This window comes from Sciurus vulgaris, assembly GCF_902686455.1.
Source record: "Sciurus vulgaris genome assembly, chromosome: 4".
In the NCBI taxonomy this organism is placed as follows: domain Eukaryota; kingdom Metazoa; phylum Chordata; class Mammalia; order Rodentia; family Sciuridae; genus Sciurus; species Sciurus vulgaris.
Window position 1 is genome coordinate 26,347,663 of NC_136464.1, and position 26,487 is coordinate 26,374,149.

Here is a 26,487-nt window from a genome sequence, read left to right on the forward strand (position 1 = left end):
CCATCTTTACATTCTCTTAATTCTCCTTAAAAATGATAGAACTTTATTCCTGATCCACTTAGGATTTCCCAGGTAGTCACTATACCACCAATCATTAGGATGAAGTGAGCAATTTTATTAATTTGTTTTCTACATTCAAAAGCACAAAAAAAAAAAAAAAAAAAAAGACAAGAGGTGTTGGTTTAAAATATAGTTATCTCACAGGATGCAGTGGAACACCCTGTAATCCCAGCAACTCAGGAGGCTTAGGCAGGAGGTTTGCAGGTTGGAGGCCAGCTTCAGCAACTAGCAACACCTATCTCAAAATAAGAAAATTAAAAGGGCTGGGGATGTGGTTCAGTAGTACCAAAAAAAATGACAGTTATTAAGAGCACGCCTACCAAATTTGATTTGCCATTTTTGGCATGATTCATATGATTTCAATACTAGCTTTGTTTAGAGAAAACATGGAGAAAAGACCAAAAGGTGCTGCCCGCAGGCCAGGAGAAAGACGTTCTTCCTGAGAGCCTCTGCCAACTCTATGACTGAAGGCTTTCTTATTCCTTGGCCCAGCCCTAAGACTGCCTCACGCAGTTCCACTTCTGACCACTAAGTGGCACTAGAACTCTGAATAACTGAAGAATAGACTAAAGCAGTTTAACTAGTCTAATAAACTCTAGGTGATTTGCTGTGAACCTTTAATCAACACCTTCTAAAGTCATTCACTTATTTTCATCAGTGACCTAAAACATGGTGCCTTTTGCCATTTATTCCTATATCTATGCTATGGGAGAGCAGGCTAAAAACATGGCGCCCGTTCTTCAGCCTGGTGGTCTCCTAGTTGCAGATTTAGCAGCTTTTCTTTTTGCCACAGCAGCTTCCTGCAACATTGGAGGCACATTTGGGCTTTTTGTTGTCAGAATCTTCTGCAAGCTTGAACGGATCTGTGATAATATCCTGTCAAAGGGCAAATCAAAATGAAAGGACAAGTCAGAGATGTTCTGATGTATCCAACATTTATATTTCCATTTGATAAAGGTTGATTTACCAGGAAGAGATAAAATTTTATAGTTCCATGGGGTCCTGGGAGTAGCATACATCATTCTACCACAAAGGCAGCCCTGAATCTTCTAAACATATTCTTACTACTTTCAAGGTAAATTTCAAATTAAATCTTTTGTGGGTTTTGTCCCCTGCTCCACAACCTGGTTGCTAGACTTGGACACAGGACTTCCGGCATACTAGGCAAGCAGTCTATCATTGAGCTATACCCCAACCCTAGATTTTTTGTTTCTCTTTTAGGGTTTAGGGGTGTTTAGTTGGTTTGGGTTTTTTTTGAGACAGGGTCTCACTAAATTGCTAAAGCTGGCCTTGAACTCACAATCCTCCTGCCTCAGCCTCCCAAGTAACTGGGATTATAGGTTCATGTCATCTCATGTGGCTCATTTGAGCTGCTGCTGCTGCCTTTTTTTTTTTTTTTTTTAATTATACCAGGGATTGAACCCAGGGGCGCTAAACCACTGAGCCACATCCAGCCCTTTTTGTATTTTATTTAGAGACAAGGTCTTGCTAAGTTGTTTGGGACCTTGCTAAATTGCTAGAGTTGGCTTTGAACTCGTGATCCTCCTGCCTCAGTCTCCCAAACCACTGGGATTATAGGCATGTCCCACTACATCCAGCTCATTTAAGTTTCTTTTAGTTGTTGTTGTTGTTTTTGTTGTTGTTTCATTTAAGCTTCTTTTAAAAGGCAGTCTCTACTAGGTCAAAAGTTAATCTTTTGGGTTGATTTTTGTTTTGTTTTGTGTGATTCCCATTTGTTTGTGACTTTTATCTTTGGAACTGATACTGAAATGCTAAAACTTCTTCCTTTCCTGTATTCTAATCCCCAGAAATATGTGCACAAGAAGGTAAGTCCCAAATACCAGAGCAATCATTAATAACTGCTGATGTCTAGCCCAGCACTGTGGTGTATCCCTGTAATCCCAGTGATTTGGGAGGCTGAAGCAGGCAGATAACCTGTCTATTCAACCAGTCTCAGCAATTTAGACAGTCTCTCAGCAACTTAGGGAGACCTGTCTCAAAATAAAAAATAAAAAAGCTGGGGCTGTAGCTCAGAGGCAAAGTATCCCTGAGTCCAATCCCTAGTTCAAAGAGAAAAAAAAAAAAGACATCTGGTTGTTGGGATTGCCAATAAAATGACCAACCTGACCTCAGGACAGAGTGAGTGAAATCTCTGAAAATGAAATGGCAGCCTTTACTCCTTTTACCTCCAAATGAGATTCCTCCAATCAGACAGCACAAGCAGACCAGAGAAAAACCAGGTCCAAGGATAGGAATCAAAAGCATGAACAAGTCACCTTAAATAATATAATGAATTCATCTAACATAAATTTACATTCTTACCATTTATTGCTGGACACTGCAAACAAGAGGGTGCCAAGGCAGTCACACACTACATTCATGAAATCTACATTCTGTGGACCTTTCCTTCACTGTGGCCTTAGCCTCACGTGGCCTCAGTTGCCACCTTTCTAAAATGAGAAATTCTGTCTGGACCCGGGCTTCTTCTTAAGGCAGACCAGTACCTTGTAGGGGGGTCTCCTGCCTGGAAGGGGGCCAGTGCTGGTTGCTGCTGCCAGGACCCCGCATCCATTATACTTCCTCCCCTTGGGGCTCCTGGCCAGAAGAGATAGCCTCTTTTCTTTTTCACTCAGAAAAATGATTTTCTACACCAGATTCCCAATGTCCTATCTACTGGTGGAAAACAGTGATGTTGATACCACTTCCAAATGCAGCCACTGACCCTAAGAGATCTCAAAACTCAAAGAAAAAGAGGTGGGGGCATTTGAGTAAGCAGTCTTTCCAGCACGACACCCTGTGATTCCAGGAAAAGTAATGGAGAGACGATGCAGCATGCTGGCTAAACGTGTTGCCGCTTCCTCAAGAACCGGCATGGATTCAAATTCTCCACTTTCTAGCTCTGTGACCTTGGATTAGTATGTTTATCTTTCTGATCCTCAGTTTCTTCATATGTAAGATAAAGATAATAAAGGTTATTATGAGGGGAAGGGGACTTCAGTACTCTGAGACCCCCTTTCTTCCCTCCATATTTATGTAGTACCTACTGTGTGTAAGGCCCTGTGCAAAGATGCTTGTTAATTCTATGTATGGAGTACCTACTGCCATGGGGATAGTACTAAGCTCAAGTTGTAGTGTGTCTTAAACAAAAATCCTTCTTAGGCTGGGCATGGTGGCACATGCCTGTAATTCCAGCAACTCAGGAAGCTGAGACAGAATTCCAAGTTCAAGGCCAGTCTAAGCAACTTAGTGAGGACCTCAGCAACTTAGTAAGACCCTGTCTCAAAAAAAAAAAAAAAAAAAAAAAAAGGACTGGGGATGTAGTTCAATAGTAAAGGGCCCCTGGGTTCAATCCCTAGTACAAAAAAAAAACCAAACAACCTTCTTCAATGGTTTACATAATAATGGTGTTGTGGGTGCAAGACACAAAATGAAGAAACTATAAGTATTTTCAGGCCCACAATAATTTATTCACAACTCCAGAATATAAAAAGTCGAAAAAACCTCATTTGTTTTTCTGCTTTGTAATATACTTGATAGCCCAACCTCATCTGGCAATGAAATCCTTTGCTGTCTACACCAAATAAAAATAAAATTCAAAATAAAAAACAACAAAGAAGGTTGTTATGAGGATCAATGACATGGTGTTTTCTTTTTCTTTTTCTTTCTTTTTTTTTTTTTTGTGGTGCTGGGGATTGAACCCAGGGCCTTGTGCTTGCAAGGCAGGTACTCTACCACCTGAGCTATATCCCCAGCCCTTGACATGGTGTTTTCTTGCTTGTTTTTTGTTTGTTTGTTTTCTGATAGCAGAGATTAAACCCAGAGTGCTCTACCACTGAACTACATCACCAGATCTTTTTTTTTTTTTTTTTTAATTTTGAGACAGGGTCTTGCTAAGATACCCAGGCTGGCCTGGAACCTGTGTTCCTCCTGTGCTCGTCCTGCCTCAGACTCCCAAGTGGCTAGGATTGTAGACATGGCCACCGTGCCCAGCTGAAATGGTGTCAAACATTCTAACTGCTCCATGAAAAGTCAGTTCCCCTATGTTATTGCTATCATGATTCATGTTGTTACTAGAATTACTATTACCTGAAGCAACAGTTTATAGCAAAAATCCCATTTGCATAATTTCAGATGCTACATTTTGATAATGTAACTTTTGATACCAAAATATGCTTTGTAAGTATTAAGAAAGAAGAAGAAAAGGTAGAAGGCTCTTTAAAAGTCTTCCCTGAGTGAGCCCACAGCAAGAAGCAGCACCATGCCTTCCTCCATTGCAGCAACGATGGGAGACAAGTCCACACGATTCTGGTGCTGGGCAGACACTAGGGTTAATCATCAAAGTCTTTCATAAAAAGATAAGAATGTCCTCCTCTGAGAGCACAAGGTTACATTTCTAGGTCACACAGCTGTTTGATTTTTAAAATCCTCCTTCAGTGTCAATTATTCACATTTCAAATACTTAGAACCTGAAATAAGCCCATCACAGAAAAGACAAGTGCCGCATGATGTCACTCTTACGTGGAATCTAAAAAAGTTGACCTTCTAGAAGCTGAGAGTGACAGGGTGATTACCAGAGGCCCCAGAGAATCGGTAGGAGGAAGGGACAGCTATGGGGAAAGGCTGACCCTGGATAGTATAGAGGAAGCCAGGGCTGTTCTGGTGAACTTGGGTATGTGAGAAGTCATTTACATCTAGGTGCTTCAAGGACCTGATAAAAAGCCTTTTTCACAAACCAGTTTGTTCCAAATGCCCCTTGAGAATGGCAGGGTCCTCTTTCCTCCCTTCTCAGCCCTAATGTCTCAACAGGATGTTTTCAATGTAGGTGAGGCCACTGCCAACTTGAGAGAGACTGATCAAGACCAGGACAGGGTAAGACTTGTCAGAGTCCAGCAGGAAAAAGGGACCAAAAAAATAGGAGAGAAAAGAAATGGAGGGCTGGTTAAGATAATAAGACAGCAGATGTGGCATGCGTGCTTGGTGCCAGCACCTGCAAAGGAAAGGTAGATAACTTGGAAGTCTCATAGAAAGATCTTAAGCCTGAATAGCTGTTCCAACATTACTTATCTATGATCTCTATGATCAGGTGTTGCCGACTGTGGGTTAGATTCCCCCAACTCCCTGTCACTAGCGGGGAAGAACAAGGGAAAGACCATCACTCTGGGTAGATAGGGGCACTTACTGGACACTAATCTGTGGCAACCCAGAACTTTTTCCAGGGTCCTGGGTAATTCTTGCTAGATCTGGTATAAAACAATCAGAGTAAAATAAGGGAGAGAATGCGCTCTATGTTTGGGGTCAATCTCTCCAGTGCTGAGAGCATTCCTGGGACAGATACTGTATCAGGAAAGACATCACAGACCTCAGTGGGGGGAGTCCGACTCAGGCTCGGGGAGCAAAGGTGACACTGAGGGAAGCAAATTGGGAACCAACAGCCTTTTTGTCCCGAGGTGGGTAGGACTGACATACCTGGCAATTCAAGCTGTCAGGCAGACATGCTGAGACTAGAGAGAAAATAAAAGAATTAGGTTGAGATTTAACAAACTGTCACAGTACCTCCACTAGCCCTGTCCATTTGGTTACAAAGCCAGATAAAACTTAAGAGAATGACTGGCAATTATGGGACGTTAAATCAGGTGCCTAACATTACCCAGGTACAGGAAACAAATACATCCTGCCTGGTTTCTTTGCACAAAAAGAGACAGAGAATGGTTATGCAAATAAGAACGACAGTCAACTTTTTCTACCAGGAGTTGCAGGAACCAAATCAGTCATGAGGCATTAAGAGGCATTAATTTGGGTTTGATAACAGCACCGATTCCAGGAAAACACCATCACAGACATGGATGAAAAAATAAATGTTTGGTAGGAGTTGTAAAGGTAAATCTGCACCTGCCATGCCCCTCACTCAAATGACCTTGGCTCCACCCCTCATCATGGAAAATGGGGGACTCCAACCTGGCTGCTTGAGGGTTACATGGCAAGTGAGAATGACGTGACACATCATGTTGTGGGCCTAATTTGGGCAGCATGTTCTGTGAAATGGGTGCCTTGGCCACTGTCAGTCTGGCTCGGGTACCCATACATCACAATTACTACTCAAGATCTTTGACAGTGGCAGTGTGACAAGCTCTCCTGCTAGGAAAGGCTTGCATGAGGCCAGCAGACCATTGCCTCGCTTGCTATTGTTCCAGCCACAATGTAAGGATATACTATCCGGCTGTTGGTACAACCAGTAGTCACTGAGTGACTGCCAGTCATATTGCCCTAATTCTGCCACTGGCTGCTCTGATTTTCTCATCTCATCACATGGTATCACTAGCAGATTATACTGCATAGCAGTCCAGATACTTGGGTTGCACCTGTTGGATTAATCTATATTCCAAGTGTTTTAAGATACAGGGGTTACCCCCTCTTGCACTTGTGAGAAGATAGGCCTGTGCAGCCAGCTGGGGTGATGAGGCAGTTTCATAGACAACTGGACTCATTAGCATCCACAGCTCAGGAACAGTGGAGGTCTGCCTGATAGCAGGTTGAGGTTGATAAAGCAGGCCACCTCACCCTTTACACATGGGTCACTTTGTACTGAGACTTAAGTTGACTTCAGGGTATTATACATTGCTAGAAACTGCTATTCTAAAGGGGGTTTAGATTCTAGAGTTGTGACCAAAAACCTAAGGGTAACTCATGCTTGTTCTTGCCAAAGAGCTCAACTCATGCCACTTGCTGTACAGGTAGCATCTAAATGCACTGGCAAGCCTGGTACAGGATACCTAGAGCCTGCATATGGGCTATCCCTACACAGGCCTGTACAACCTTACCATACAGGGTAGGGGGAAGGTTTGCACTTCTTGTAACATGCCTAGAATCAATGGGTCTTATATGAGTAGACCATCCCTAGGAACATCATGGATGATCCAGGCCCTGGATCTCCTGGGGGTGGACAGCCCATTTCCTCAGGCATAAGTGAATGTACAGTATAATCTTCATCAGTTAACAAGATATCATCAAAGCAATGGAACCAGATAGAATCAGTAGGGAATGAGGTCCCCAGCTACCTGCAGTGACAGGAGGACTGTGCAGATAACCCTGAGGCAGAACCTGGAATGTCCACTGCCTCTCCCCTGACAAGTGAAGGTGAACTAGTCTTGTGAGTTCAGTGTCAAGGGATGAGGGTGTGTGTGTAAGGTTAGAAGAGTTGGTACAAGGGATGGAATGCATGGATTCAGCCTGACAGGACAGCAGCTATCATGAGTCATAACCATCAAGTTACCCCAGGGTAGCCCTAGTCAGTTTTTTCTACATAGTTTCTTATCAAAGTATCATGGACAATACCATTACAGTGGTAGACTTTTACAAATATCCTGACTATGTGCTACTAGCTAAGAGAAATCAGGTACATTCTAGTTAGGATGAGGTCATTTTTGTCCTAATGCACATACATGTTCCTCTTTCTGATCTAAATTTGTGGGATCCACCTCATCTTGCTGCTGCTCAAGACCATACTTCCATCAGTAACTTCCCCAATAAATGGCATTTTAAGCAATCCTGGATCTGTTTGTCCCTCTGTCTTCGGTCCCAGAGCCACCAAGGGGCCAGTCCTCACTGGGACCAGGTTGTTCCATAAGAGATCTCAAAAAGACTGTTTATGAGTTAACAAAACAAGGAGGAAAATTACGCAAGAGTTACTTTTACAGTGCTGTACACTCAGAGTATCCAAAATTTTTACAAAATACTAGCAACAAGAGCTAGGAACAAAGAGCAGAGCACTTGCCTAGCATGCAGGAGGCCCTGGGTTCCATACTCAGCACTGTTTAAAAAAAAAAAAAAAAAAAAAAAACAGCAACAGAAAAGGAAAATTCATAGAAAAAGATTACTGAATTTCTGAAACCAGGAGAAAGATCACAAAAGAATTCTGGTCAGGACTCAAATACTTAGAACACAGTGCTAAGCAATTAAGACTCTTAATACATACAATCGAGGGTGATGCCTGCTTCTGTTTCTTGGGTATGTACTCTGTGCCAGGCACTGGGTCAGGCATTTCACATGCTTTATTTCATTTGTTTCTCATGACCTGAGGGAAGAAGTTATTACCTCCCTATTACACAAAGTTTTAGGAGGTTAGGTCACTTATTGAGATCAGAGCCGAGTGGCAAAGTAGCATTTAAACTTAGGAGTCCAAGGCCTGTATACCTGGCCACCATGCTATGCCACCATCCTGCCCCAGCAACATCAGAATCTCATTTCCTTGGGCTACCAAGGTTCAGTGCCTTGAGATGCACCACTGTTAGGACCTGGGTGAATGCTGGGAGCAGCCCTCATAGACAAAAGCAAGCTCATAATCCATCACTAAGCCTATTCTAAACAACGAGTATTAGAAATGAATGAAGGAACTAGTAAAATAACCACGAGAGCATGAATGGGAGAGAGGTAAAAATACGTGAGAGGAAAGAAGAGAGGGACACTTACATCTGCCACAACTACTTATCGGCCTTCTTCAGAGAGTAGTTGTGAGAGATTACATGGCATAAGTTGTGATAAAATACTTTAGAAAATACTAAACCAATGTAACAATTACTAGAATAATTTTAAATATAAAGCTAAAATATTTTAGAAAATAATCTTCTATTTTATGTATGTGTATATATGTATGTAGTAGGGATTTAACCCAGGGTTGCTCTATAACTGAGCTACCACCCCCAGTCCCCCTCCCACCCACCCCCTCTTTTTTTTAAGACAAGTCTCACTAAGTTTCCCAGGCTGGCCTTGAATATACAATCCTCCTGCCTTAGCCTCTGGAGTCACTAAGATTACAAGTGAGTGCCACCATGCCTAGCCTCATTTTAAAATACAGTGGAATACTGTCCCAAATACATATTTAAGAAATTAGAATACAGTGGAGAAATGATGATTATTCAAAAAATGAAATAGGAAAACTTGAACTAGTTAATATTAGGGAAAAAATTTATTTTGGACAGGATGTAGGATATATTAATGAGTGTGATTGCAGAGGGGCAACACAGTGGAAGCCCTTATGAATGCAGGGCCTGCCACTTGTCCAAGGGACCACAATTGGGAATATATTTGATCCCACAGTCGCTGGAGATGAGCTGCTTCTCAGCCTCCATGTCTTCAAATTCATCTACTTTAAACTTGGTAAAGCTCTAATTCTTTGAGAAGTGCATCTTCCGGCAACTAGGAAACTTGAACTTGAACCTACATAGAACCTCAATCATATTCTTTGTTCCGCAACTTGGTGTGAATGGACATGATGACTTGGTCCATGTGAACCCTGCCTGTTGTCTCCTGGGACTTCCCAAAGCACTTCACATAACTCTATGGGGCCTAGACTAGAGACAGTATGAGATCAGACACGTGGATATCCACTTGGAAAGCACTGTCTCCAAGTTCCCTTAGAGCAAGTAACAAGTTGTGTATATATTATCGTCCTACCTCAATATTTATGCTAAAATAAATTCCAAAATGGATTTAAAAATTTAAATGTGAGCCAGGTCTGGTGGTATATACCTGTAAATCCCAGATACTCAGGAGACTGAGGCAGGCCTCTAACTTGCAAGCCTCCAGCCTCAGCCTCCTGAGTTGCTAGGATTATAGGTATGCACCACTGAGCCTAGCTAAAATCAAATTTAAATTACCAAAAGGTACAATGAATAAAGTGAAAAGACAGACCACACAATGGGAGAAATTTCTGCAGATCATTTATCTGACAAGGGTCCTGTATGTCAAATACATATTTTTTTAAAAGCCCTACTACTACTCCACAAACAAAAGATCATCAACCCAATTAAAACATGGGGGAAAGACTTGAATAGATATTTCTACAAAGATATACAAAAGACCAATAAGCACATGAAAAAATGTTCATTGATCATTAGGGAAATACAAATCAAAACCATAATGACACACTATCTCACACCGTTAGTATGACTTCTAGCAAAAAAGAAAACAAGCATTGGAAATTGTTAGAGAAATTGGAAGCTTTATACATTCCTGCTAGTAATTTAGCTACTGTGGAAAACAGCTTTATGATTCTTCAAAAGTTAAACAGAATTGTTGACCCAACAATCCCATTCTCATGTATAGACCCAAAAGAACTGAAAACAGAAACTCAAAACTGGAACAATGTCCACTGATGGATGGATGGATAAAAAGCAGATAGCCATTGCCAGGGGCTACTTACAGAAGCAACTGGGGAGTAACTGCTTAATGGGTATGGGGTTTTTTTGAGGAATGATGAGAATGTCCTGGAACTAGATAATGGTGATGGTTTCACAACCTTGTGAATGTACAAAATGCCACTGATTCATATATTTTAAAATGGTTAAAATGGTGAACTTATATCATGTTTTCAAAAGTACTAGAAGGAAGCCAGGTATGGAAATGTACGTCTGTAATCCCAGCTACTCAGGAGACTGAGGCAGGAGGATCATAAGTTTGAGGCCATCCGCAGCCACTTAGTAAGACATCTCAAAATTTTAAAAGTTGGGAGTGTAGATTAGTGCTTTCCTAGAATGGGTGAAGCCCTGGGTTCAATCCCCAGCATCACAAAAAAAAAAAAAAAAAAACACCTCCCCCAAAAAAAAACTATATATATATATATATATATATATAAACTGAAAGAAACATATGTCAATTTATAATGTTCACACGGGTTGGGCTATCTCTCTCTCTCTCTCTCTCTCTCTCTCTCTCTATATATATATATATATATATAAATATATATATATAAATAAATATACATACACATATTTTTGAGCCAGGGTCTTGCTGTGTTGCCCTGGCTAGTCTCAAACTCCTAAGCTCAAGTGACCCTCCCACCTCGTATCTCAAGTAGCTAACTACAGGTGTGTACCAGCACATAATTTTTTAAAGGTTGCTCTTAACTTTTTTGTATCTGGATCTCCTTGAGAAGTTGATTAAAGTAGATCCTCGCCCACCTTATAGAAAATACACATACACACATAAAATTTTAAGGGGCTCATGGAGACCCTGAAGTCCATTCATAGATATAGCAAAGGATACTGACATCATCAGGATTTAAAAAGTAAACTTCTGAAAGAAATACAAATCACTTCATAGAAATAAATATTCCAGAAACAAGTTGAGTTGGCCAACTGCAAAGAAAAATTATTTATTTCTTGCCTGTGGTGGTAGTAATAGTAGTAGTAGTAGCAGCAGCAGCAGCAGCAGCAGCTTGTGGGATGCATGATTTTTATTTATTTATTTATTTGGTCCTGGGGATTGAACCCAGGGGTGCTTAACCATTGAGCCACATCCCCAAACTACTACTTTTTTTTTTTAATATTTTTTAAGTTGTCAATGGACCTTAATTTTATTTATATGTGGTGCTGAGAATCGAACCCAGTGCCTCACACATGCTAGGCAAGCGCTCTACCACTGAGCCACAACCCCGGCCCCAGACTTTTTATTTAAAGACATTATCTCATTAAGTTGCTTAGGGCCTCACAAAGTTGCTGAGGCTGGCTTTGAACTTAACAATCCTCCTGCCTCAGTCTCCGGAATCACTAGGATTACAAATGTGTGCCACTGGGCCCAGTTGCATGATTTTTTTAAATGGTTCTCTGTGGTAGGGAACTGAAAGTCACACCAACCTTTGACTCTAAAACAGAACAGCCTCCAGATGTTGGCAACTTGTCTTCAATTGGTCTGAAGAGAAAATCTCGAGCAAATCGTGAATTCTTCAAGACAGCTGCTGTTTCTTCATCCACTTCAACAATTTCACCTTCCTAAAGGGCAGCATAAAACAAATAGTAAGAGGCGCCACTTCATCTCATTAGAAGGAAAATGCCCAGAAGTTTTACTAATGAGTGGCATTTTAGGATTAAAAGACCACACCATACCTCCTGACATAGTTTTCTCTCATGTTGAGACTCTGCTGTTTATTTCCTGTTTATTCACAGATGAAACTGACCAGTGTCATAATTAATTTTTCTTTGTTGACAGTGCTCCACTTATTGCTTCAGTGTCTCAGACAGATATAGAAATCACTGCTGAGTGTCAAATTTATTACTAAAGAGTGGACTTTGGATAAGTGGTTTTCAAATAGTATTTCCTTGAGTCCCAGAGTGCCTGGGAGGTATGGGTTACATAAAGCAATGCCTGACACACAGTATTTTAAATGAGATTTTGTTTTGTAAAAATTCTATTAAAATGTTGCTTTGAAAGCCCTTGGAGCAGACAATGATCTCAAAGTCCTTCCACTTTGCTTATGTGACCCACAGGACCTGACTGTATACCAAGGAGCAAGAAGTCCATGAAGCAGCACTGAGGGTTCCACTTCGCCAGTGTGTAAGAAATGCGAAGATGAGATTTGGATCAAAAACTCAGAAGATGAAGACAATTAAGTCCTTCTACCTTTGGAACAAATAATGGCTGTGCCTTATTTACTGAGGCCTCAGTATATATGTACCAGGTATTTTGCTATATTATTGTTAATCTCTATAGAAACAGCAAAATTGGTTATTATTATTCCTACTTTATAGTAGAGCAAACTGCATCTCAAAGAATTTTGATGACTTATTCTAGTTTACCCAAATAATAAATAACAGAGCCAGAATTTGAACCCAGGTATCTGATTCCAAAGTCAGTACTTCTCCATCTTGAGCAAACAAAGGCTATTCTACAGAGTATAGAAGTTAGTGTTATCATTAAACTCTAAAATTCTTGAATTCCATGATGCAATTAAAACTGAAATACTGTTATGCAGTACTCCTCTTCCATTCCACTTCTCTATATCTTCATTAATCCAATGTCTAAATAAAGCTTCTTATAAAAATTTTTTCTTTTCCTTTTTTTTTTTTTTTTTTTTTGGCACTGGGGATTGAACCAGGGGCACTTTATCACTAAGCTACATCCCCAGTACTTCTGATTTTTTAAATTTGGATAGAGTCTCATCTTGACACAGGTAATTTCATCATTAAGTGTACTTATACATACCTAGGTGTATAGCCTATAACCCACCTAGGCTATATGGTGTGCATGTGAGTATGTATACAATAACATACACAAGATTAAATCAAGCACAAAAGAAAACAATGTAATCAAAGAGTAAACATGAGATATATGCATGTGTTACCAGCATAATGCAACATACACTTTTATGGTAAACTCTTTTTCTTTAAGAAGTACACTTTAAAATATCAATAAAGGGCTGGGGATATGGCTCAGTGATACAATGCTTTCCTAGCATGCGAAAGGCCCTGGGTTTAATCTGCAGCACTGCAAAAAACAAACAAATAAACAAACAAAAATAAAAAGTAAAAAACGGTAAATACATGAACCAGTAATATCATCATCATTTATTATCATTATCGATTGTGTACTATACATAATTATTTTGCTAGACTTTTACAGGACTGGCAAAACAGTAAGGATCATGAGGAACATATGAGTAATAGGTTGTGCTATGACTTTATGACTGCTACACTGTCTCTAGGTGACAGGAATTTTTTACCCCCCCTTCCCTGGTTATAATCTTATGGGACCACTGTTGTATCTAGTCTGTCCTTGACTGGAACACTGTTATGCAGCGCATGACCATGGGCTTATGTATATATACACACTACAGATGTGCAGATAAACAGCTGAAGCAAACATGACAAAATGCTCTCAGGTGCTGAAATAGGTAGTGGGTATATGGGTATTCACTGTAGTTTTTTTTTTTTTTAACTTTTCTGTATTTAAAAACATTTTTTTTAACAAATATTGGTCGAAGTACTTTTTGACTTCACTTAAAAAGTACAAACAGCTGGGTGCAGGGGTGCATGCCTGCAGATCAGGAGGCTGAGGTAGGAAGATCGCAAGTTCAAAGTCAGCCTCAGCAACTTAGTGAGGCCCTAAGCAACTTAGCAAGAACTGTCCCTAAATAAAATATAAAAAAGGGCTGGGGATGTGGCTCAGTGGTTAAGTGCCCCTGGGTTCAATCACTAGACCAAAAATAAATAAATAAATAAATAAATAAACAATGCTAAAACGTAGAAGCAATGCAAGTCCAAGAAAACGTAACTGGAGTAAGAACAAGAGGAGAAAGACTGCCAGAGGTCATGGACATTTTCCTTCTTTCTGAAGTACTAGGGTTTGAACACAAGGCCTCTCACATGCTAGACAACAAGTGCTCTACCACTGAGCTACCTGTCCCAGCACCATGTATATTTTTATTTACCTTAAATGTGAAATTTGCATCAAATATTAATTGTTTTTCATGTCCTATGATTCCTCCATTGTAAACAGCTTGGCATCTTTTAGTTGGTCCAGTGTTAGGGAGTTTGAAGAGGCGAAATGTGGCCGAAACAAAACGACAATCACCTAAAAATATACACATGGTTCATCTCCAGCACTCGAACAGCATTAGTTTGCTCAGCAGATGAGGATAGAACATTTCATAAAGATGATTTTCTTCTTTGCATTCTGCCAACTATCTTTCTGAGCACTTCACTCTATTCATTGAAAACTTCAAAATGATTCATCAAATATCAAATTTTTGGGGGGGGTTGCCATTAGTCAGGAGACATGATAGACATTTCCAAATGAAAAAGTCCCCCTAGGGAGAATCACTCAGTAGAAAGTAATAACCAAATTTAAACCATTCAGGCTGCAGTTAAATAGTCCCTTCTGTTTTTTCTTACCAATAATTCTTTCAAGTTCCTTGTTCTGAATTGTAATGAGACTGGCAGTGACCAAACGTGGAGGGCAGAATCCAATTTTTTGGGCAAGGAGGAAAAGATCCTTCCAATACAAAGCACCACCTAGGCACTCACCTTAAAAAAAAAAAAAAAAATTACATACCAATCAATTCATAAAGCAATACTGAAGAAACTAATACTGGTATAATCAGGACAAAGCATTAGTTAAAACGTAAGTCCTAGAAACAGAAGCTAAACTAAACATTCCCGGAGGCTTAGAAACTCTTGGTTAAAACTGGATATTGTTGCCAGGCGTAGTGGTGCATGCCTGCAATCCCAGTGACTTGGGAGACTGAGGCAGGAGCATCACAAGTTCAAGGCCAGCCTCAGCAACTTAGTGAGACCCTGTCTCAAGTCTGCAGACATGGCTCAGTGTAGAATCCACACCACCTGGTTTACTCCATAGTACCACAAAAACAAAACAAAAAAACAAAAAGAACTTAATTTCACAGACTGACCACAAGAATGCATTCATCTTTTCAACTTCCAGAGCCTCTGTTAAAATGACAATAAAGGCATAAGCAACGTACAATGATGAGAACATTAAGGAGACTAGAGGGCAAGGACTCTGGTTGCCTTCATTTTCACAGTGTATTTTTCCAAGTAGTTTTGGAATTAATTATCCTGTTTAATCTCATAACAGCCAGATTGTATTATTATTTACATTTTACAGTTTGGAAAGCAACAACTCTGAGAGGTTAATTAATTGCCCAAGATCATATTACGTTTGAGTGGCAAAGGAAAAGAATGGCACCTCACCCTTCTGGCCTTACCCCATCTGATTTTTTTTCTTTTCAAATTAAAAAAAAAAAATTATTATTTAATTTTAGTTGTAGATGGACACAATACCTTTATCTTATTTATTTCTATGTGGTGCTGAGGATAGAACCCAGTGCCTCACACATGCTAGGCAAGCACTCTACTACTGAGCCACAATCCCAGCCCACCCCATCTGATTTCACATCAGATGCCCTCCTCCTGGCAGGAAGGACCTCTGTACATAATCATCTACCTTAAAACAAAACAACCAGGAACACTTACCCCATAAAACTCTGTGTGTCTTGATTTCTTCTGGCAATTCAAGGCTAGCATAGACGTCACTGAAATATAGCTCCCCACCGTGCTGAAACACAGCAGTGTCAGTCCAAGCAAGGTTAAAGATTAAATTGATCCCAGATAACAAGGAAATAGATGAGGGCACAAGATCGATTTCAAAAACCCACGCAAGTGTTTGAGCTGACCACACTGATCCTTTGTGAACAAGTAACAGCTGCTTCCCTCACTTCCTCACTTCAATCAATAACCAGAAACTTTTTTGTCAGTGTCCTGTCCAACAGACAATAAAGATCACTTTCAACAATTGCCTTCCTGTGAGAGTCCTTCTCTTAAAGATGCTCGGGTTGCCTCCCCTTTTAACCAATCCGAAACGAATCAGGCCCAGGTGGTTGTATAACAAACAGAAGATTTAACAGTATTCATAGATTCTCAGCCCTTAACAATTATATAACTTTTTAAAATGCTATTATTACAAATTATATTTTTAAAATATTAAGCTGGGGGGGTGTAGCTCAATAGTAGAGTGTTTGCCAGTCATGTAAGACACCCTGGGGTCAATTTCCAGAGCAAAAAAAAAAAGTTGTCCTTCTAACCCAAGGCAAATGAGAGATCCAGAACTTATATGAATTTATTTAGCTGATTTCAAAAGCATAGAGGTCTAGATTCTATAATGTTTACCTTTTATTAAGCACACATTGATGAAGATAGCTGGTCTATAAAATGGCACATTAACAAAGACATTATGAGATCATTTCTACCTAGTTTCATTTGAGCTGTATTATAGTATTATATTTTAGTTTCTCTAAACTAAAATTAAAAATCTCAATTTTTTTAAGGGCTGGGATACAATGCAGGACCTCATGCATGCCCAGCAAATGCTCTACACCCCCAGTCCCTCCAAATCTCAGAAATCTGTGTCTTTTAGCACAAAGACCCATATCATGACACACTGGAAGGCTGTGCAGCTCCTCCAAGTTTTCTCTTAGAAAGACAATAATGTAAAACTTCCATCTTCTTCAACTTCCCAAAGATCTGAAATCCTGGCAGGTAAGAAATCCATAGCTCTAAGAAACACTGCACATTCTAGCAGAGAGTGTATTCATAGCAGCCTTTCAATAAGGCCAAAGGTTCCTCCAGCTCTGTACACAGTATGTAGGATCCCACACAGCAGCAAGCAGGAAGAGTCAATAAGGCAAACATTTGAACATGTTCAATGACAATCATGACCCACAGACTTGATACTTCTACAACCTGCCAGGGAAAAGAAGACCCATGTAGGGAGGGGGTCTTACCACTCTGTTTCTTGCCACCCCCTTTAAATCTGGTGGATAAATTTACAAAGGCTGAGCCCTCAGTTTAAGTAGGAAAGAACAGGGCTGATTCCATCAGCACTCAATGATGTTTGAAGATCATTTATGTCACTACTCCCCTCACCTTCAGAACACGATACACTTCCTGCAACACTTGTTCTTTATCAGGCACAAGGTTAATAACACAATTGGATCTGAAAAAGAACCATTGTAAAGGACTCAAATCTTTTGTGTTCCTAAAGGTGGCTCCCATTTTGTCAAAACTACACCATTCTTCTGAATGCCTCACTCTTCTCTTTCCTGCACTCAACTTTTTCCCAAGGTAAGGGAGATAGGGAGTGTTTAAAATTCCAACTACTTGTTAGGAAGTAAGAATGTACAGAAAAAACAGCAGGCATTGCTGCGTACAGGAGCACATGCCTCTAATCCCAGAAACTTGGGAGACTGAAGCAGGAAGACTGCAAATTCAAGGCCAGACTCAGCAATATAGAAGACCCTGTCTCAAAATAAAAAATAAGCAAGCCAGGGGCTGGGGTTGTGGCTCAGTGGTAGAGCACTCACCTAGCATGCATGAGGCCCTGGGTTCGATCCTCAGCACCACGTAAAATTTAAAAAATAAAGGTATTGTGTCCACCTACAACTAAAACAAAATATTTAAATAAATAAATAAATAAGCAAGCCAGGCTTGGTGGTGCACACCTATAATCCAGTGGCTCAGAAGGCTGAGGCAGGAGGATCGCAAGTTCAAAGCCAACCTTAGCAATACCCTGTTTCAAAATAAAAAATAAAAAAGGGCTGGGGATTTGGCTCAGTAGTTAAGTGTCCCTGGGTTCAATCCCTGGTATAAATAAATAAATAAAGTAAATGGGGCTGGGGATGTGGCTCAGTGGTACAATGTGCCTGGATTCAATCCCCAGTACCCCCCCCAAAAAAAAAAAAAAAAAAAAATAGGAGGCAAGATTCTTATTTGTTTTGCTCTGATCTTCGCCAGGCAACAAGATGAAACCTGGGACCAGATGCTTACCACACAGGCATTTCTTAAGCCACAAGTGAATAAAGTTCCTAGAAGGCAGCTCTCCTAATGCTGTCACTTAGGCATGATTTGATAACTCAAAGGAAAATGAGAAAATGTAGAATCCAATAATTTGCCACCAAAATACTAGAGTTATGGGCTGGGGTTGTAGCTCAGTGGTAAAGTGCTTGCCTAGCATGTGTGAGGCACTGGGTTAGATTCTCAGTACTACACATTTATTTAAATAAAAAATAAAAGTCCATCAACAACTTAAAAAAAAAGAGATTAAAAAAATACTACAATCATGAGCCATATAACATTTTGGCAAATGAATGGGCTATATACAATCTGATGGTGGCCTCATAAGGTTATAATAGAACTGAAAAATTCCTATTACCTAGTGATACCATAGCCATAGTAACATAGCACAACGCACTACTGGTGTGTTACTGGTGATGCTGGTGCCAAACCTTCTGCACTCATATAAAAGTAGAGCACAAATAATTGTCTACAGTGTGTGATACCTGATAATAACGAACAACAGTGTTATTGGTTCATGTATTTACTGTGCTATACTTTTTATCATTCGTGTATACTCCTACTTATAAAGAAAACATTTACTATAAAAGAATATGTCATATTACCCCAGCAGCGGCTTCATACATCTCCTCTTTACCTTATCTCCATCGCATTATTACTTCTTATGCTTGATTTAATCTCACATTGTTTTCTTTATCTTGGCCCCAGGGGCAACAGACTATTCACACAATGAGGAAACTGCCTACAGTGCATTTTTCAGAGTGTGTTCTGTCATTAAGCAACCCATGACTCTACTGAAGATAGTAGGTCAGTGTGTGTTGTAAGAGCAGACTCAGTAGTCTGGCTAATCTTTTCGGTTCACTGAATTCTGGTTTGGTTTAAAGTAAATTCTGTCTTGGGTTAATGTGTTCTGTTGCCAGTGGGCCATGAGCAGCTCAGATCAGCTCCCTTAAGAAATAAGGTCATGCTAAGTTTAGTTTTGTGCCCTAAGTGAGAGTCAGTTCAGCAAAATGTGGTGACATTTGTGTGTTCAACAGAAAATAGGCTGTACTCATAACCGTAAGGATATACCTACATAACAATATCGTAACTCTCATTCTGAATTCCAGCTTCTGCCAACTTCTCAATGTAGCCATGAATGAAAGTCACATTGGAGGTCTGGAAGCCATATTTCTCCATGTGATAGTCAAGGTATTTTTTAGCCACTTCCACCTAAAGGAAGAAAAATATAGATTTCCTAATCAACATTTAAAAAAATACCACCTTTTTCCTTAAATTTTCCTATTACAAATGAAATATATTTCCTCAAGAAGTATATTTCTTTTTTTTTCTTTTCAGCTTTATTTATTTTTTCTTTTTTCTTTTTATATCTACATGACAGTAGAGTGTATTTTGACATATTATACATACATGGAGTACAACTTATTCTAATTAGAATCCCAATCTTGTGGTTGAACACAATGTGGAGTTACACTGATCGTTATTCATTTATGGGCAGAGGAAAGTTCCATCTGACTCGTTCTACTGTCTTTCCTATTTCATCGCCCCCTCCTTTCATTCCCCCTTGTCTAATCCAATGAACTTCTATTCTTCCCTCCACAGTATATTTCGTGTATACTTGGATAAGTATGCACCATTCCTATGGACCTGAAGGATATGCTACAGACTACCACATAAAGTCTGTTAGATGGGTTTTGCTTGAATAACCCCTTTATTCAATGATAATCTTTCAGGCCAGATGGCAGAAGGAAAGACAAGATGAAATTTCATTGGGTCATCATGATATTCATATATCAGATCAAATCTCTGACTTTGCATTCTTTCAAAAGAGCCTCTAATGGTCAAAGTCCTCAGCCTTTAGGACAAGAAGCACTAGAGGCACAAATCGATCACTGCTAAATAATAGCCTTCAAATTATCCTTGGAGTCACAAAGGAACCAACTTTATCTCTCCAAGAATGCACTGGAGAATTCTTTCCTCCTTGTCCTCCAAATCTTACCTGGCCTTCCGTCATGTCTATTCCTGTGACATGGCCCTTCTCACCAACCAGTTGGCTAAGTGCATAGCAATCTCTGCCACTTCCACTACCCAGATCCAAAATCCAGCAGTTTTCTAGACACTCAGGGATGACCAGACCACAGCCATAATACCTGAGAAATGGAAATGACACATTTTTTGTCCCATAAATTACTAGAAGATATGAAAACACTACATCTTATACCTTCCTCCTTTTCTTCTTTTATCTTTCATTCATATTTTCATTTAGTTGTTTAGTCTCCCCCTCTAAAATGGAAGCTGCATGAAGGTTGGGATCACATATGCTTTCCCACAGTATTTTGGGGCACTGCACTAGATATTACAATTTAAATAAACCATCTAAAATATTTGCTGAATAGACACATTTGGAGCCAGGCACTGTAGTGCACACCTGTAATCCCAGCTACTCAGGAGGCTGAGGCAGGAGGATCTCAAGTTCAAGGCCAGCCTCAGCAACTTAGCAAGACCCTTCCCCAAAATAAGGGTGTAGCTCAGTGGTACAGTACTTGTCTAATATATATGCCAGGCCCTGGATTCAATTCCCAGCACCACAAAAGATCATAATACTTAGATGTTAGCTGTTGAGCATCTAATTTAGGCTCAGAACTGAGCCAATTTTTGAGGAAAATAATTCTGTTCCCAGGTGTATTTAATCTAACTGGGAAGGTGAAACATAAGCACAGAAAACATTTTCCATGATTTATTGACAAACAGTGGCACAGGGTGTGAGCGCTGTAGCAGTTTGGAAAGAAGGTGCTTAAGGATTAGAGGCTTCCTAAAGTGTGTGCTGGAAGGGCAGAGCTGGAAGCTGGAAAGAAGACTGAAGGCATTCCACATTGACAACTGCTCACTGGCCAGGCAGTGCTGATGACAGTGAGAAAGGAAAGGTCAGAGGGAGCCAAAGTCATTCAGGAAGGGATGAGGGCCATACTATGGACAGTCTTGAAGGTCAGGTTCCAAGAGTGTGACTGCATCCTGTAATGGGAAGGGAAGGGCAGTATCTTTGGAAGTTCTTAAGCAGAGCAGTTCAGATGATCAGTGCTGAGCTTTGTTGGGGGTTACAACAGACAAGGCAAGCAAGGTGACCTGGTGGAGATGGCTTAATTCCCTAATGATGGCATCACTATCTTTGGGAAAGCTACAGTCTGGAAGCATCATGGGTCAGGGGATTCTACCTTAAAGAAACTTCTTCATGTACATTCTGCAGGGCTTCCCTGATGTGCTTGGGGACCGCCCTGGCTGTGGTGACGCAGGCATTAGTCTGGAGGTCCTTCGATGTCTTCAGCACCTGCCCGTAGTAGTTCTAACCCAGGGTAAAGAGACGGGTGGGGAGAAAAAGGGCTGGCGTTGGTGTCTGCAGGAGAGGGCTCCACAACCAGTCCCTACCCCTACCTCTCCAGGCCTGGCAGACCTCTGCCCCCCTGCAAAGCGCTAAGCCTGGGCTTAGTACTCCTAGGAGGCAGGAGTAGGCCAGAGGGCTTCCATAGGCTCCTGCCTAGTGGAGTTCCCCGTGGGCCATTCCTGGCCCTACCGCTCCCACCTGCACGTCCTTCCGGATATCAGCCTTCTGGCTCTCAGCGTCGCGGGGGGTAGCCACTGCCAAGAGAGGAAAAGGAGATGAAAAGAGTAAAGGTGCACGGGGCGGCCTCGGGTGGGGGCGACGGAATGTAGGGATGGAGGGATGGAGGGATGGCTGAGGGGTCGGCGGCGGTCAGAGGGCTGCAGGAGAGGGCAGGCCGCTCTAGCGCTCCCATGTGGCCCGGGCGGGGCAGGGAAGGGGCTGCCGCCTGGCAAGGGGGCGAGGGGAGCGCGCACTCACTGTCTCATGGGCCTCCGGGCGACACTAGTGGGTCCTGGGCTCGCGGCTCAGCGTCCGGGACCCAAGGCCCCGCCCTGGCGCCGGCCAGCGGGATCCGGACCCACCCCCGGACGCAGGGCGGGCGGGAACCCACGGGCACCCACCCCACAGCTTCCTGCCGGGCGCAGCTGTCCTCGAGGGCCGCGGGGCCCAGCCTCGTAGGTTGCGTTGGTCTTCACGGCATCTTCCTTTGTTGCTCCCCCGCGATTGTCCACTTACCGAAGTTCACATGCTGCCTGAGCGAATACCCACCTACAGAATGATTTCTTTTCCTTCTCGGAATGAAATCGCCTTTCCACAATGTGCTTTTTATAAAAGTCAGGTTTATTGAGATAAAATTGACATTCAGGGGCTGGGATTGTGGCGCAGTGGTAGATCGCTTGCCTGGCATGTGTAAGGCACTGGGTTTGACTCTCAGCACCACATATAAATAAAATACAGGTCCATTGACAACTGAAAAAAAAATTTTTTTTTAATTTACATTCACCCAAATTCACCTTTCTTCAGCGTACAGTTCACGAATTCTAATAAACCTATGCATCACCGCCATCAAGGTTAAAGCAGTTCTCATACAAGTTTCTTTGTGTCCCTTTGTAAATTCCCTCCCCTCACCCCCAGCTCCTAAGCAACCACATATCTATTCCCCTCCCTATAAGACATTTTCCGGAATATCCTATAGATGGAATTATTCAGTATATAGCCATTCTCAATTTATTCTGAGGTGTATTTAGGAAAGCAACTTAATGTTAAGTTCACTTTCACCTCTAGTGATTTGTGGTCAGTTCACATGTGTTTTCCAGGTATTGCCGTTTCCCCGTGCAGAAAGTTTTTATTATTATTTATTTTTGCTTCCACCATTATATTTATATATTCCGTTTCCTTTTGTGGTTGCAACAAGCATTTCCATCATCAGGACAGTAAGGAGACAGGGAGATCCCAGTAAAAGGATATCTTTGTAAAACAACAAAAATAGTATACTCTTGATAAACTGTCCTCATTTTTCAGTCTCATTTGCAGTACATAAAAGTTTTGTTAAAATTCAGGAAGAAAATTTTCATTTTTGCTGGTGCTGGGGATTGAACCCAGGACCTTGCACATGCTAGGCAAACACTACACCTCCATCCCTTTACAATTACTAAGTTCATAAAAGTAACATCTTCATAGGTATCAATTTCTAAAAATTATGTAATAGTGGAGACAGTCCTAAATAATTAGTTTTCATAGAATGAGTTCTTTAGCAAAGCAGTTGCTTTCTCACTCCTTGTTAAAAATTGAAGCTTTTAGCTGGGCATGGTGGCACACACCTGTAACCTCAGCAGCTTGGGAGGCTGAGGCAAGAGGATCACAAGTTCAAAGCCAGCCTCATCAATTTAGCAAGACCCTAAACAACTTAGGGAGATGTGTCTCAAAATAAAATATTTTTAAAAAGGACTGGGGATGTTGCTCAGTGGTTAAGTGCCCCTGGATTAAATCCCTGGTACCAAAAAAAAAAAAAAAAAAAAAAAAAAAAAAAAAAAAAAAAAAAGCTTTTTCCTGAAGGAAAAGATTAATTAGCAGGAGGTTAAGGAGAGGACTCTATCATTTTCAGTTGGGCTTGCTTTATTATATTATCTTCCGTCTGTGGTTTAGTCTTTCTTCACTTTACAAGAATCATTTGATAATTTTTAACCACACACAGATAAACTGCAGTTAAGCAAACTACCACAAACTTAAAATAAGTTATTCCCACTTTTCCCTCAGGGTATCTGGTGTGTTGAGCTGATTTTGGACCAGATTGTAACTGTCAGTCATTTTGATTGGTCAGTGCCTCAACAACAGGTTTGTTTTTGTTTTTCTTCTATTTTTTGTAGTGCTGGAGATCAAACCCAGGGTCTTGCACATACTAGGCAAGTGCTCTACCACTGAGCTACATCCCCAGTCCCTTTTTTTTTTTTTAATTTTGAGAAAGAGTTGCACTTAATTGCTGAGGCTAGCCTTGAACTTGGAATACTCCTGTTTTAGCCTCCTAAGTCACTGGAATTATATATAGCTCTGTAATGCCACACTTGGCACAAAAACTAATTTAAAAAATAATGGGGCTGGGGATGTAGCTCAGTTGGCAGAATGCTTGCTTGCAAGCACAAGGCCCTGGATTCAATCCCCAGCACTGCAAAAAAATAAATAATTAATTAATTAATAATTATTATTATTATTGCTAGGCACCATGGCCCATGCCTATAATCCCAGTGACTCAGCGGAAGGCTGAGGCAGGAGGATCTCGAGCTCAAAGCCAGCCTCAGCAAAAGCAAAGCCCTAAGCAACTCAGTGAGACCCTGTCTCTAACTAAAATAGAAAATAGGGCTGGGGACGTGGTTCAGTGGTTGAGTGCCCATGAGTTCAACCCCCAGTACCAATAAATAAATAAATAAATAGCAGGGAGGATAAGGCAGGAGAATCACAATATGCAGCCAGACTCCAAGCAACTTAGGGAGATGCTCAGCATCTCCTGAGCATCAGCAAGACCCTGTCTCAAAATAAAAAAATAAAAAGGACTGGGGATGTGGTAAAGCACTCTTGGGTTCAATCCCCACTACCGAAATATATATACACATACATATATGTGTGTGTGTGTGTGTGTGTGTGTACACATACATAAATATATATACTTTTTTTCATATTTTCTTTTTTTTTTTCCCATATTTTCTTCTCTTACCTCCAAGGATGGCTTGTGCACCTTGGAAACTACTGGTCTGACAATTCCAGAATGGTCCAGAAGTAGAGCTTTCCAAAATGGCCAGCATCCCTAAGTAAAGGATTTCTCAAACACTGGAAGCATTAAGCAGATGCTGGATGAGCAGCAGGATGCCCTCTCCCTAGAGATGCAGCAGCAGGGGCAGATGGATTAGAGCCAGTCACTTCCAAGATCCTTTCCTTCTGGACAAGTTTTTTATTATGTAAAGACTAGACATGACAGATAACATGCTTGTTTCTACTTATAAGAAAAGTAACATGTAACAGAAAGCTAGGCTAGTGGTCAAAAGACCTTCCATTAAGCTCAATAACATTGGGTAAGTCATTTCATCTGCCTGGGTGTGTTTTTCATTTGTAAAACATAGGACCAGAATGTAACAGTTTTATGGTCTCTTACATCTCTAATTTTCTAAGGCTCTGTGACTCTTTCTTCTTCACCAAATATTATGTTGGTTCTTAGGTTTTAAAACATCCTCTTTTAGAAATTTTTTTTCTTTTAGTTTTGAGAGTTGAATTTCAAATGCCTTTTCAGTATATATTACACTGATAAAGATTTTATTATTTCTTATTAGTATAATGTGTTTTGTAGCTGTTATATCAACTTTGTACTTTTGGAATTGCTTGACTAATTCTTCAAAATGTTTATTCAATTTTTCAAAGATTTTTAAAGGATTTTTGCATCAATATTCATAAATAAGAATCTCCTAAATTTTCTTACATTATCTGCTTTTTATTTTTTTAATTGAAAATAAAAATCATATTTACTTCAGCATATAAATTGATGTCTTAATCATTTTTAATATTTTGGGAATATATAGAAAGGATTTATTCTTTGATAGTTTGGAAAAGCCACAGGAAAGCACTATCATAAGCAAATGCCCTGTGATTATTTTTTGGTTATTCTTTAGCAGTTTATGGATTATGGTATTTCTCATAACCAGTTTGAACATAGTCTCTTTTTTAAATATCAAGTTTTATAATATTTTTTATAAGGAGCCAGTCATTTTGAAATTAATCAAATTATTAGCATCAAGCTGAGATAAATTTTTTCAAATCTAATAGATTTATTTTAAATGTCTCCTATTCAATTATAAACTTACCGATTTGTACTTTTATGGTTGAGCTGATATTTTAATAATCTGATCCATAACAACTACTTAATAGTTTTATAATTTTTTCTAAATCTTTGTCATTTGTGCTTAGTTTTATTATTTCCATTTTTATTTCTTTTGTTTTCTCTCCAAATTCTAACTGTATACTCACAGGGAAAAAAATTATTTCCACTGTGATCCCACCAAGAAGAGGCTATACTGCCCAGGCTGATCTCAAACTGTGATCCTCCCGCCTCAACCTCATACAGGAATACACCACCATTTCTAGCCCTAATAGAAAGATTTAAAGCATAATTTTTTTCTTCTAGTATTGCTTTAGTGCCATCATGTAAATTTTCTTCCATGAAATTTGAATTTTAATTACTTAAAAAATATTTTCAGCATACCCATTATGACTGTGTTACTTAAGGAAGTATTTTTTATATCCATGTTTTTGATCCCTGGTGAATTCTATGTTGTTTATTTCTATAAAAAAAACTATGTAACATTTTCTACTGCTCTCACATTTCTGGTTACTTGGTTATTTTCTTTCATGTATTTTGGTATTATGTTC

General features: G+C 40.2%; 1 protein-coding gene across 1 annotated transcript; it reads right to left on the minus strand.

Moving 5' to 3' along the window:
• Positions 1-341: 341 nt before the first annotated feature.
• AS3MT (arsenite methyltransferase) lies at positions 342-26,461 on the minus strand. Its single transcript, XM_079136344.1, has 11 exons — positions 22,054-26,461; positions 21,775-21,830; positions 21,410-21,537; positions 20,197-20,347; positions 19,273-19,409; positions 17,271-17,340; positions 15,822-15,903; positions 14,724-14,855; positions 14,261-14,403; positions 11,691-11,825; positions 342-936 (listed from the first exon to the last, which is right to left on the minus strand). Coding segments are annotated over exons 1-11 (1,143 nt in total). The 5' UTR covers positions 22,055-26,461; the 3' UTR covers positions 342-828.
• Between the last annotated feature and the right edge of the window lie 26 nt (positions 26,462-26,487).